Raw genomic sequence first — 13,923 nt, 5'->3', positions numbered from 1 at the left:
TGCCTTCCCTTCCCAGGAGTGTACTTCCTATGAGCAAGGCACAAAGCTTCAGACCGAAGAAGGAATTCGGAGGATCAGCAGCCTGGTGAAGAAGGGATCTGGGTGGGCGGGAGGACCCAAGTCACCCTGCAAACAGAAGCTGCCCCCAGCTCTGCGGCAGTGGCCCCTGGCAGCGCAAACACAACACCGTGGGTGTAATTTCCTAGTTACTTGGAAGCACAGTAAGCGAGTGGGTGAAAGGCAGCCTCTGCAGGCTCATGATACCTGCTTCTGGCTGAACCATCAAGCAGAGGACACACTGTGGCTGTTTGCAAAGCAAACTGCGAATTCCAGTCTCAACACACCCAAGGCTCGGTGGCCAGAACCTGAGCCGGAAACTCCCATTCAAGCTAATAGGAATCACACAGCTAATGCTCTATGCTGGGTTTGGAAAACTGTCTACTTCATTCCTTGCTTCCTTGTAACCTGTCCTTAGTTAATCTGCGTTTTCCTCAATGCCATTACAGTTCGATTTCACTGATGTTTCTGCTCCTCATGTTAGCATACAGAGGGTGCAAAGCATCATGAAGCAAATACTTTAGACTCCTCAAAGCTCTGTGGGCAGGAACGCAGCAGCCATCAGAGCACTTGAGGAGAGGAAGGGGAAACTGGAGTCCCATGGTGTCCACCCTGCAGATGGGTACACTGAGTCTATCAGGCAAACACAAGTAGGACTTGAGAGACCCCAGGCCTGAAATCTAACCCCTCTCACCCCAAATCTACAGAAACCTAGAGGGGACTTTGCTTCTGGGACTTTATGTCTCTTGTCTCTTATGTCACACTCCTAATCCGAAGATTTTTAGAGCTGATACAGTTTCTCTCTTACTGAGATGCAAAGTGACCTGACTGTGGCATCGAGTCCCAAAGGAGCGCGGTTTATAGCCACATGCAAAGGGGTAAGAGAGACAGCAAAAGTCCCACAATGTCACTGAGTGTTCCCAAATAATTATTCCTAAACACAAGACAATAAAAGTTCAGAGTGAATGGGAAGTTTATAAAAGAAGCTGCTGGAAAGTGTCCAACCCCCAGGGAAGGGACTGCCCCCAAAGGAACCAACATCTGAGAGCCACCTTCATCCCAGCATCAGCAGGTTGCTCCAGTGAAAGGACCACCCCAGGACCCGGCGGCAGGGTGAGGAGCCCCGTGGGCAAGGTCGCTGGGGCCTGTGACCTTGGCCCCCTCTGACATTCCCCAGGAGTCCCGCCAGCAGTATCTGTCCAGACGGGCAGCCACCTCGGCCCTCAGCCTGGAGGAAGGGCCTTGGCCAGCGTCTGCCTGGGCACAGCTTCGGCACACACGAGCCGAGCCTCCGTAAATCTCCACAAACACTGTGGCCGCTGCACACGCTCCCACGGCAGGGACGGAAGGGCTGCATATGGCGCTCGGCTTTAACAGCTGAGCTTTAAAAAAAGTGCAGCTTTTCATCTCACTGAACCAGCTCCCAAATTAGGAGGTGGGGAGGGAGGCCGGGCTGGGGGGGACGGTGCAGGGGAAATAAAAAAAAGGAAGCCCGGAGATGGGAAGAGGCAGCCTCCGAGGTTGAATTTGATTATGCAAGGAATTTCAGACTATTATCTGCTCAAAAGGTCCCTTTGGAAGAAGAAATAATGCTCCTTGTTTGTCATCCCCAAGTTTACTACTTTCAAGTTTGTTTGTTTTTTTCTTCCTAATTTCAGGTATTTTTTAAAACGACTTGCTTTATTTTTATTTATTTATTTTTGACAAAAATGAAAGTATCTATCTATGAGGGAAACATGCACATGCTTTCGATGGGGTTAAAATTTTTTAAGTAAATTTACAAATGGGATTATTGCTTTCCAAAGTTCTGCTCTGCAAAGAGATTAGTCGCCACCATGCCCAGGGGGGTGTTCCCTGGTCCTTCTAATTCCCTGCCTGGAGGTGAGAGGCTGCTGGAAAGGAACAGGAAGAAGGAGCCTGATACCCGGCAGTTTTCCTGGAATTGCCTGGAAACTTTTACTTTCTGTTTCCTCTGCTGATAATGACTGTCTTCGGCTCTGCAGCCAGCTCCCCTCTCCCCCTCCCAGCCCCCTGTTGCTGCAGCCATCCCCGAGCTCCAGTATAAAGTTTGGCTTTTGCAGCAGGAAGCAGCTGGGCCAAGCAACCAGCGAATGATAATGACCTCAGAAATCTGCTGTTCGCTCGGCAACAATAGGGTGCTCAGTCTACTGGAAAATTGTGTTCATCAGCTAACTCTGCTCAGTTACTAATTGACATTGCCAAATATTTTAAGAACAATTGGAATGCACAAGCAAAAAAAAAAAAAAAAAATGAAGATCTTAATCCTCAGACTTAAATTTTTCTTTTTCTTTTTCTTTCCTTTTTTTTCTTCTTTTGGGTTCCTGGATGTGTTCATGTGGAGCAGGCAGTGGTAATCATGAATGGGGGCAGGGATGGGGAGCCACAAGAGAAAAAGAGGTGGAAAAGAAAGAAAATCTATCATATCACTATACACCCGATGTAAATGCAAGGGAGTCCGGGATAAAGGCCTTTGATGCTGTGGTCAATGGGCCTACACTGGATGGAGACCCAGCATTTCAGGAATTCTGCTCCAGCAACAAAGGAAGACCCCACAAGGCTTTTAGCCCAGCTGATCAAATAATAGTTGACCATCTCAGAATATTATAGCAGAAGAAGTAGGGGTTAACAATATTTTCATCTTTGCTTTCCATTGATCATGCAACTTAGCCGACTTTATTTAATGAACAGAGGGTCAATGCATTCAATTACCCCCTTCCCACCATCAACACTTCAATTATCCCCACTCCAAAATTATGGGGAATTCGGAAGGTAACTGCCCTGTTGGATATAATGAACAGTATCGTTTCTTAGTACATTAAGTTTTAATTATTCTAAGCGTGATTTCCAAAGCAAAATCTGAAGAAACAGAACTTGGGTCATTTTCTGACTCAGAGTAAAGCCAGGATCGGAGCCCCGGTCTTAGAGGAGGTTTTAGGGAAAGATGCAAAGATTAATGCCATCAGAGCATTTGCACGCAAGCCAGAAACGAGGAAGCATCAAAACTGCCGCCCTGCTCTCTAAATGTCATAAAAGAGTACAATTTATAAGCTGCTGCTTTCCAAATAGTTTCCCTTTGCCTCGAACACAGAGGCAGCAGTGACATCCAGGATGGTGTGAGATTATTGGTGAGTCAAATAAACAACAACAACAAAAATAAAACAAAGGGAAAAGAGGGGGAAGTGAGACTAGTTCTGTCCATTTTCCGTTAGAAAATATGACCTCTCAATTTGTCAAAGGTCCTAGTTTTCGCAGTTGATCTTGAGCTTGGTTCTCAGCAGTTTGGAGAGCCAAAGAACAAACACATTTTCTGGTTCACTGGAATCATTTTCACATGTTCACTGATTCAAACATTCTTTTGCTCACATAACAAACAGCTGCATCCCACATTAGCCTAGCCAGTGACAGTCGCCCATCTCGGCAATAACTGTTTGATTGCAAACTTGACCCCTTCTTCGTCTCGGTCTGAGCAAGACATTTTTAAACAGCCACTCCGTTCCCAATCCTCCTTTGCAAAGAATTACATCAGATAACAAAGGACGCCTCTGCCACTCATTGTAAGCCTTCTTCTAGAGATCTGTTCTAAGAGGCTCTGGTAAAAAGGTTTTTTATGATGAATTCAGAACTACTATCATGTTAAGAGCAGCGATTTATAAAGAAGAATTCATTGGTTAAGATCTGAAAAAATAGTTTCTCAGGCCCTACTGACCCAGTTTTCAACAAAAAAAGAATCAAGTGATGCAAATTAAGTTTTGCGACATTGTTATGCAGTCTGAGAAATTTGTAAAACCGTGTTTTGCAGTTATTTCTTAATAGAAGCCTTAATAAGAACTTCTTTCTTTACTTAAGGGCTTAAATTTTTTTTTTCTCCCCTTCACCTTGCAGGTTTCTCGCTAACAGGTAATAATAAAATACCTATTGTGTCAAGATTTTTATTTAAATGCTTATTTTAAGAATACTTTATACAAGTAACACTTGTTAGAAATAACAGGGAAAACTAACCAGATTTGGTTGAGAGTCCTAAATCCCAGGAAAACCTGAAAGCCCCAGACACACAGCTGATTTGAGTTGCATATTGGTGTGCCATCAATTTCTTACTTAGTCAGAAAATTATGAAAGGGTCTAATTTGAATATGAAGAAAACAAAGAAGTCAACCAGAAATGAAAGAATCAGTATTCACAATTGTAAAATCCTTCAATGAGGGAAATAAAAGTGAGAAGATAACCGCAACTCAAGTATAATTCTCTTTTGAGTCATAAGCATGGTTGGTTCTTTTAAGCAAAATGGGTTTTTTTCAACAGAGTATTTAGAGACAGGGAAGCAACAGAGATAGGAATAGCACGAGGCTATCACTTGGCCAGAAGGTGAGAAAAACACGGTAAACACGTCATTAATGAAGCCGAACATTTGGTGTCGGAATATTCTGCTGATGAGACCCTCTCATTTTAGTAGGTCTGGGAGAGGGATTGGAAATCTGTCAATGTTAACTCCACCGTCACTCCCAAAACTTAGGGGAGCCAGTTGGCTCTCTGCTTTCTGCCCCTGAAAGGTCCCCAATTCAAGAACAGTTGAGACTATGCTCCCCAGAAGAGAAGACCCCTTCCCAGGAGGCTGGAAAGAGTCCTTCCTGGCAGACAGTGGGACACCTGGCACTTGCTCCCTCCACGGTGTGGCCCTCTTTACAGAGTTCCCGCTGCCAGCCAGGACGACTTGAAAGCCTTCCCTTGCCTCTGAGTATGTTCCGCATGGTAGTTGCTCCCTGTAGTATGACCTCATCCTTCCTTCTGTGATGCTCACGTTCCTGGTTAGACTCTTCCACAGTGTCTCACCAGCAATAAATTGCGAGCAAGTCTAGGACTCCAGGAGTAGACAGTGTGTTTCATGGGTATTTAAGCAGCAGCATTAAGTGCTATCGGAATCTCTGGAATGTGCAGCCCAGATTTATGTGTCTTAACAATTCTTTACTGGTTTGTAAAAAGCCTCCACACTCACTCTTTATTTTAATACTAATTTTGTCCTAGGAGAAGGGTAGGCTGAAGCATGACAATAACAACAAAACCAAACTGTCACCTACTTAATAAATGTAGCAGCGGATTGCCTCTGAGACTGAGATATTTATTGAGACTGAGAAGGGGGGAGGAAAAAAGAAGAGAAGACAAAACTTTTTAAAAATGACCCTCAACAGTGTGCTGCCACATCTTTAACAGTGGGCAATGCAGTGCCTCGAGGTGCCTCAAACTGTCTTTCATTTTCTAGACTTAATGGCTGATTGCAGAAATCAATGTTGCCATTAGTAACAGGGTATTTGTTATGGCATGATTTCCTCTGTTGTTAGGCTGCAGAATGATTACAGTATTAGCGAGGTGCTTTCTTTATAAAGGGCCAGAGATATAACTTTCAATTTACTATCCATTAGTAAGGGACTTTGGAAATATGGATGAAGGCAACCTCTTACCTGCTGTTAGGTAGTGATTTTAATTTAGCTGTCTTAGGCTAGTGTGGTTTTTTTATTTCTTTCTTTCTTTCTTTCTTTTCTTTTTCTTTTTTTTTTTTCCAAACAGGGCCAGGAAGCTTCAGCGTTTCACAGACATTTTGATGACAGATTTTTCTGCTTTGCTATTTTAGACCCCAAAGCTGTATCACCCATGTAACAAAGTACAATTTAAGACAGACAGGCACGCATCTGGGTTTCAAATCTCTGTGCTTGGCTAAACCATTGGAAGGAAGAAGCTCCACTCTCTGGGTCAGACGGACTGAACAGGTGAGCCAGGTTGGAATTTTGGAAGGAGACAGAGATAGGTTTGGTCTGGAGGCGGAGACTGGGAGAGAATTCCCAAATGAGAGATTTGTGTGAATACGCTAAATGTGTTGGGTGGGGGAGATGGCAAGGGTCCCAACTTCCACACTCACATCCATGGATGCAGCGGAACACCAGCTCCTGGCTTTTGGAGATGAGGTGACAGTGGATAGGGTCAGGGTATAAATGGGGCTGAGCAATTGCAGGGGAAGGGCAAGCTATGCCCCATTAAAAAGCATGCCACCTGGCATCTCCACCACGTGGGAGGAGGATCAGCTGTCTTTCCTGGTAGCCAGTGTTCAGTGGAAGGCCAAAGAGTTGGAACGACAGCCCTTGCCTTGAGACAGGGCAGCCTGAAGGAAGGGGAGGCACTGCCCACCATCCCACCTGCCCGTCTTAGAAAATCCAGACACGCTGACCTCCAAACTGACTGGAGGTGCAGAACCAGGTGCAGAACCAGGCAACCCTGGGCAGGGCCCTTCTGCAAGCTGCTGTTCCCCATCCTTCCCCACCAACCTACCTGAGGAGGACGGAGAGGAGGGGTGTGGACTGTCCTCCTGGGCACTTCCGGTCTGGGAGAGGCCGCCTCCGACCCCACTCTCCTCAGTGACGTTGGAGGAGCCCGGTGTGGTGGAGCGGCTCACCGACTGGGACTCTTGGTCACTGCCTGAACCACGCCGCTCATCCAGACTCGCGTGTAGCCCGTCCTCCTCACCCTTGCGGTCCCGCTTGTGGACGCGAGAATGCACAACCACCTGGTGGTAGGTGCGGAACACCCGGCCGCAGTCAGGGCACTCGGTGGGCTTCTCCTTCATGTTCCCGGGACCCTGCAGGTTATATTCGAGCGTCTGGTTCAGCCCATGTGACAAAAAATCCCGACTGCCTTCTAAAGGGTCGAGCTTATTTGGCAGGTCTCTCTGATTGCCCACTTTAGTGCTGTGAACCAAATCAGCAGGCATTTTCTGCTTAGAGCCATCTGCTCCCACTAACACGTACTCCCGCTTCTCCTTATCAAACATAACTCCAGCGTTTGCCAAAGTGTCTTCGTGGTTGCGCTGTAGCTGATGCTCTTTAGATAAGAAGCCATGTTCCATGGCCATGCCCCTGGCCATGAGCTGCCAAGCCTGGTAGCTGTTCACCGGGTCCATCTCTGCAGCTTTGGCAGCTGCTTGCAACCGCTCGATGCAGCTGGATTTGAGCGGCGGCACCAGGTTGAGGCATCCCAGGAGGGAGTGCTTGTCCCCCTCGGGGACACCATGGGCCATGCTGGAAATGGGTGACAGCAGTTTCCCTAGCACCTCCTTCTCCTTCATGGGCAACTCCCCTTTGCCATAGAGCTGGCTGGGTTCGCTCAAGCTGGCTTTGTCTGGAGCCATGAAGCCACTCTGCAGGCAGGAAAGGTACCTGGAGTACAGGTTGGCGTGGGCCTCCTGGGACATGCTGCCCATGCTCACAGGCACCTCGGGCTCACTGGGGGACTTGTTTTTCACCGACAGCTTGTTGAGGTGGACCTTCATGTGGTTCTTCAGGAACCACGGCTCTTTAAATCGCCGGCCGCAGATCTGACAGCAGTGCTCGAACGAGTCTTTATGCTTCCGCATGTGGCCCTTCAGGAACCAAGCCTGGCTGAACACCTGGCCGCACACCTCGCAGCGGAACTCGTTGGCGGATTGCTCCCCGCCACCGTTGGGACCCTGACCCTGAGCTGACTCAGCGGTAATGTGGGCCTTCTCCACGTGGCTGATAAGCTCCTCCTCCTGCGAAGCCGCAAAGTCGCACAGCGTGCACTTGTAGGGCTTGTGCAGGATGCGGATGTGACGGTCTAGTTCCTCCCGCTTCTTGAATTTGCCCTTGCAGAAGGTGCAGCGGAAGCCAGCTGCTGGGGCCACCGCATCCTCCTGAACGCTGGTGGGCTTGGGTGAGGGTACAGGGTTGGCCATATCTGGCACATTGTGATTGGCAGGCAGGGCCAGGTTGCAGGCGGCCAGCGGGGCCTGCTGTGTGTGCGGCAGGGGCTTCAGGTCTGCCCGAGGCTGCAGCAGGCTGCTCTTCATCTGCTTGTCCCGCAAGATGGCCCTCTCCTCCAGTTCATGCAGCAGGCGGTTCTCCTCGCGCACCCGCCCGCGCCCCTTCCCCAGGTTGCCCAGCTTGTGGGTCCGCAGGTGAATCTTGAGGTTCCCCTTCTGCGCCGCCCGGTGGTCACAATAGGGGCACTTGAAGGGCTTCTCTCCTGTGTGGGTGCGCATGTGCAGGGAGAGGATGCTGTTGAAACGGAAACGCTTGCCACAGAGAGGGCATGGGTACTTCCGGTTTTTGCGGGCATCATCCTCGATGTCACTCATCTGGGACATGATGCCCAAGTTCTGCCCATTGAGGAACTGCTGCAGGTCCACCCGACCGTTGAGGCTGGTGTCAACATCGCGACCCAACTGGTTGGCCAGAAGCGCCATCTGACTGCCCATGGGCTGGCCACTCATGGGCACATGGGACTTCTCATCTAGAGGTGCAGGTGTCTTCTCCTCGGGGTTGGGCCGCGGATGCAGCTCAGGGAAGGCATGGCTGAGCTGGGAGGTGATCTGGTGCAACTTCTGACTCATGGCATACTGGCCGTTGAGGACCGGGCCACTCAGGTGGGGCTCAGCTTCAGGCGCCGCCGAGGACACTCCAAGGCACAGACTCGCTTCTTCCATCCCTATAAATAAAGGCAGAGATCAGATCTGTGCCGGATACCATGGTGCAAAGAGTCACCGGCATCAGCTGGTGGCGAATTTGCATTTCATGCCTTACCTACACATAATAATGCTAAGGAATTAGAGTCAAAAACAATAATAAAAAAATGAATTATTAAATGCCAATTATGCAATATGGCATTGCGCCTCCAATTTGTTTTGGCGATAGAACGTCTTCCTTGTATTTTCTATTTACAGACGGCAATTATTCATTCACATTTAAATTATTAATGTTTTACCACTTTCAACACCTAATAAATCTAGGGGCTCCATGTCAAACTTTTCCTCCTTTTCCCCCATGTAGCACCTGTACCTGTTGGTTCAGTTCAAAGTTTGCTTTTACAGCAGAAAGGCTTTCACTGTGAGACCAAACAGACTCACCATGAACTTTTGTTTCCGTTTACTATATTCAATACACTCACCAGTCTGAGATGAAAGAGATCGTTTTATGATTTGGCCAAAAAAAAAAAAAAAAAAAAAAACCCAATGGCATGATATTTACTGGTACATAATAAAACAAGATAATGTTTTGGGAAAAAATAAAGTAAAGGACAGGCTTTAGAACAATAAAAGGGATTTTGCTTTAGTCAACAAAAAGTGCAGTAATATCTCATTAAGCTGATTAGTATGCTGCTTAGAAACAGTACTAGGTGCTGTAACACATGATTATAATCATAAAAATCCTTCAGTGTTTGCAAGGAAGCATTAACGAGGTATATTAAATTTTAAGGAGACTGCGAGTAGCGGCTTTGCAAACCTCAGAGATTAAGATTTAACCCTTATGTTACGAAACACTGTTATTTTGTCATTTGGCAACTGTGTCCATCAAAAGAAGTATAGATTATCTCTTGGTGGAATCTTAGTAGATTGCTGAGACTGTTCAAATTTGGGTGGAGGTAAAGATTTACACTTTATAATGGGTTCTCCCTGTCCTTCAACTGGCAAGATATCTGAGGCAGAACTTTGATTGGGCTTAAAGAGATCTTTTATAGAGCTAGATAAAAACCAATTAAAATCCAGGGACGATGCCATAGGAAGTCTCAACCAAGTTTGAGTGTTTTTAATAACATTCCCAATATACAGTAATGAGTACAAATTGTACCTGTACTATGTGTTTTGCAGAAAATTAGAACTCAAAACTGTTTGTTAAACACTAACACTCAAAGCTAGTCTGCATAATTGTCTTTAATAGACCTCTCTGCCCCTCTGCAGCCTTCACAGAATGGCAAAAACCAGACTGTTCCAGGTGAGTTACAGGGAAGGGCCTCAGAGCATGTGTGGGAGCTCAAGATTGACAGTCAATGAACCTATGCCTGGGGTCCTTCTATTTGCAGATCTGACTTCCACCTGAAGGAGCCCAAATACAATTCCTGCCATAGAATGGTTTCTGCACATCTCTCCTCTTGGTATCCCAATGTTTAGATGTGTTGGCCATCCAGGTGGTTCAGGAGCTTTGTTTAACCCCAGCCAGAAATGTGAGATCAAGCAATCCCCCTGTGGGGACAGAGTTCAACTGTGGAGGAAGCACATTCAGTTGCTTGCTGGGCCTCCTGCCAGACAAACTGTGCATGGCATGGAGGGTCTCCTTGGCAAGGAGAGGGGTTGAGACCATCTTGTGAGAGAAGGGGGTAAGTTAGTTCCAGGAATGAGAGGGACTGCAACCATGGTGCAGGATTAACTGAACCTGTGTCTATGGGTGATGAATGGAAAACCACACACATTCCCATGCACACAAGTACAAGTGCTCGTCACTTGAAATAAAATAATGGCTTCCAATTTGCCATCTTTCCTCTTCGTTTCTGGTGGCAGTCTACACCCAAATGAAAACAATAAGCCCATTTTGAAAACTGGGCAGAGAGGAGTTAATTTTCCATAAAGATTCTTGCATTCATTCAACAAACTTGCTGAATTCTCAATGTGTGCCAGTTCCTAACTGAAGACACAATGATGGACATGACTGGCCCAGGACTCAGAGCACCCACTGTCCACAAGGAAGGAGGAGGTTCAGGATGTAGAAGTTGCTGAAGGCTCCCAGCCAGCACTAGCAGCTTCCAGAGCCCTACCTGGAGCCCCTTCCCCCGCTTCAAACCAGGTATAGCCATGCTGGCTTTTCTGAGCAAACGAAGATCATGATCCTGGAGTCACGTAAGTATACTCAAAACTCCACCCCCAAGCTCTGTGGAAGTTTGGATAGTACAAAGCCAACATGGCCAGCCCAAGGCTGCCCAATTGGCCAGCTCAGAAGATATGAATCCAAGAATCCAGGCTCTTTTCAGGTTGCTGTTGATGATCTGATGTGAATTTAGCTGAGAGAGAGAGAGGAAGCTGAAAGTGTAATGTAGCAAGGCTGCCAATCAGGTTAGATGAGGGGCATCAAGTTGAAGACTGTGCCCCTGCCCCACCATCATCATGCAATGCAAGTGATTCCTCAGCTCATCAACTAACGAGCATGGGAGTTTTCAGGTTCTGTTTTGAGTATAGGATTCTTTTATTCTGATCTCAAAAAAAATTTTTTTTTCTATTTCTCTAAGCACTGACACTTTTTAAACACTTTTGAACAATTGGTCTTGAGGTCATTGCTGATGCCTCAGTGGTGGGGGGCAGGAAGAATGTTCAAGAATGCTCTTCCCAGCTGCTTGCAGAGCTGGCTTCTTTCATGATGCGAGTCTGAGTTCACACTTCCTCTTCTTGCAAAGGCCGTTGTAGCCACCCTGTTGGAGGTGGGCATCCCCAGCCCCTCTCTATCCTGACACCTAACTTTGTTCATAGCACTCACACTACTACAACATGCTACACTTTCCCCTTTGAGGACATGCTTCTTTTCCATGAGGGCAGAGGTCAAGTCTGCTTGACCAATGATGAAGCACTGGGGCTTGGAACCTAACTGGCCCATCTTAGGTTTCCTGATGGAATGGATGAGTGACTGAACCAATTCTATAAGCACAGCCCATAAAAGAAGTCAAGCCCCAAAGGAGACTTGTTCACACCTCAACCTCATGTGATTCGGCATCAGCTTTTCCACAAGAAGGTCTACAGTTAGACTTAACCAAGCTGAGAGGGTCTCCAGCTATCACTCAGAAGTCAAAGCTCCAGAAACCAACAAAGAAAAGCCACCCCCACCACCATTTCTCTCACTATAGGTGATCATGTTGATCATCCCAGGCTTCAACCATCTCTGCTGGCTCTACCGCTGGACACTAGGAGAATACCTACCCCCTCAGAACTTAACAGACCACCATGGAGCCCATGAGAGATCCCAACATTTCAGAGGATCCAGCCGCTCCCCAGGAGTTGCACCTAGGATTAAGGCCCTGGGCCCTCAGATGAGCCTGGGAAATGCCTGAGCAGTGAGCCCCACTGTGCTGTGGGGCTGCATCACGCGGTCTTCTCAGAATCTTCTGAGATTCCATGAGCAGGTGCAGCCGAGGCCGTGGTGATGAGCCCAACATAACCAATGCCTGCTGTTCAACTCGGAGCAAGAAAGGGAAGCGTGAGTTCTTGGAAAGAGTGTGGGGTAATTGGTGTGCTGTCCCTGGGCCAAAGCAGCCGAGGCAGGATGAGCTGGCCCCAGGCCCGGCCCGAGACTCATAAAACCTGGGTTGGACCCAATTTCTCCACACTTCACCCATCCAGAATTTATTTACTCCTTACCTCCGCCATTCAGTTAATATTTGCCAGGGACATTTATGTGCCTGAACTCAAGGACCTGCAGGCCATCCCAGGGAAACAATGAAAGGTCTCTGCAAGGCTGAATCCAAAGTTAGAGAAAGGAAGAAACTTTGCAGCTGTGCTGTACAGAGGGGTGTGTGTGTGTGTGCTGTGCATGTGCACCCATGCACAAGCATGCATGTCAAGTATAACTGTGTTAAGAGAAGGGCATAGATTCCTCAACTGATAGCACTTCCAACTGTTGCCATAGGTATGTCAGGGGCTTGGGAAGGAGGCCTGCAAGGCCTCCACTGATCTGATAGAAAGTGTTATTACTCCTTTTCCAGCCTTCTGGGGACAAGCACATGGAGAATGCCTTTCTTTGGGGACCACACTGCTCCCTGACAAGTCCCACAGTGAATGTGTATCCATGTCCCTGGAGAGACCTCCTGCCACACACACACACACACACACACACTGCTCCACAGCCATGTCTTGACCAGCCGGACAGACTTGCACATTTATATACAGCACTGTGCCCCAGTGACCCTGTTCCCAGGGAGCTGAGCCTATCCCTCACTCAGCAATCCTATCTTTGGACTCAGTGCCAACAATCCAGGAGCTGGGGTACCCACCTCAAGAAGTCTGGGACCAGCAGAGGGCAGGCCATGATCCTGACCTTAAGGCAATTAATAAACCCCAACCCTCTGAGTAACCTGTAAATAATTCACCCAGGTAGGAAGACCCTTAACACACACAAAAAAGGAAGTAAACAAACTACTAAACAATGAGAACAACTGGCCCCTGGCCCTAGCCCTAAGCATATAAGGAAGAAGATCAATAAATCCTGGTTGACTGACGGAAGGAACCAATAAATATATAATCTACCTAACTCTGGAAAGGCAGCCAAATGTCCTCACCAGGGCTGGGCAGTTCAAGGTCACTGTAAACACGGAAACATTACAACATTCTGCCACTATCCTGACCTATCCTGAGCAGCAGGGCCATGGTGGGGTGCTTCTGGCCCTCAACCCGATGATCAATATTGATGAAGAATCAGACTTGTATGTGAGTCTTGGCCACCTTGGCACCCCTCACACCATGAGGTATGGAAATGCCGAGATTCACCTCAAAATACAGGTTGGGGTCCCAGGTGAAGATTTCTAGATTCTACTTGTTTTCTTCTTGAGCTACATAATTTCATATTTCATGATGGCAGTATTCTTCGCATATGAAACCTACCATTGGGTGTACAGATTATCAAAATTCATTGTCTCCTCATTCCCATCATTGCAGGTACAGTGAGCCATTCAGCTGTCTTTGATGGTGGTAATGGTTATTTTGATTTTTGCATTTCTGTCTTCAAGACTATTTCCTGTGATATCAATGACAAAAGTTTTCACTTAACTCTTCCAATAGAGAACCTAATTGTATCTTTCACTCAAAATGAAATTTAAAACTATCAGGACACCAGAAATGCCAGCTGCTATGAGTCTAAATAAATTTTACACAAAAACACAGTTCCATTTTGCTAGCACAGGAAAAAAAAAGTAATCTCATGAATAGTCCAAAAAAATATAGATCTTGCCAGTAAGTTGCATGAAAGAGTTTTATCCTTATACTACGGAAAAGAATAGTTGGGAAATAAAATGACTTTCAAAATAACCATTTCA

General features: G+C 47.0%; 1 protein-coding gene across 6 annotated transcripts in view; it reads right to left on the bottom strand.

The window, feature by feature from the left end:
- Window positions 1-13,923, bottom strand: part of Znf536 (zinc finger protein 536) — a 431,720-nt gene that overhangs the window by 233,117 nt on the left and 184,680 nt on the right. For all 6 annotated transcript variants that reach the window (XM_047529031.1, XM_047529029.1, XM_047529033.1 and 3 more), the window contains one exon: window positions 6,394-8,565. In XM_047529031.1, the coding sequence (XP_047384987.1) occupies window positions 6,394-8,563 (2,170 nt within the window). In that variant the 5' untranslated portion in view covers window positions 8,564-8,565. The remainder of the gene's footprint in view (window positions 1-6,393; window positions 8,566-13,923) is intronic.

This window comes from Sciurus carolinensis, chromosome 16, assembly GCF_902686445.1.
Source record: "Sciurus carolinensis chromosome 16, mSciCar1.2, whole genome shotgun sequence".
NCBI lineage: Eukaryota > Metazoa > Chordata > Mammalia > Rodentia > Sciuridae > Sciurus > Sciurus carolinensis.
The sequence above is the reverse complement of the archived record's forward strand: the minus strand, read 5'-3'. Positions and strand labels throughout refer to the sequence as shown.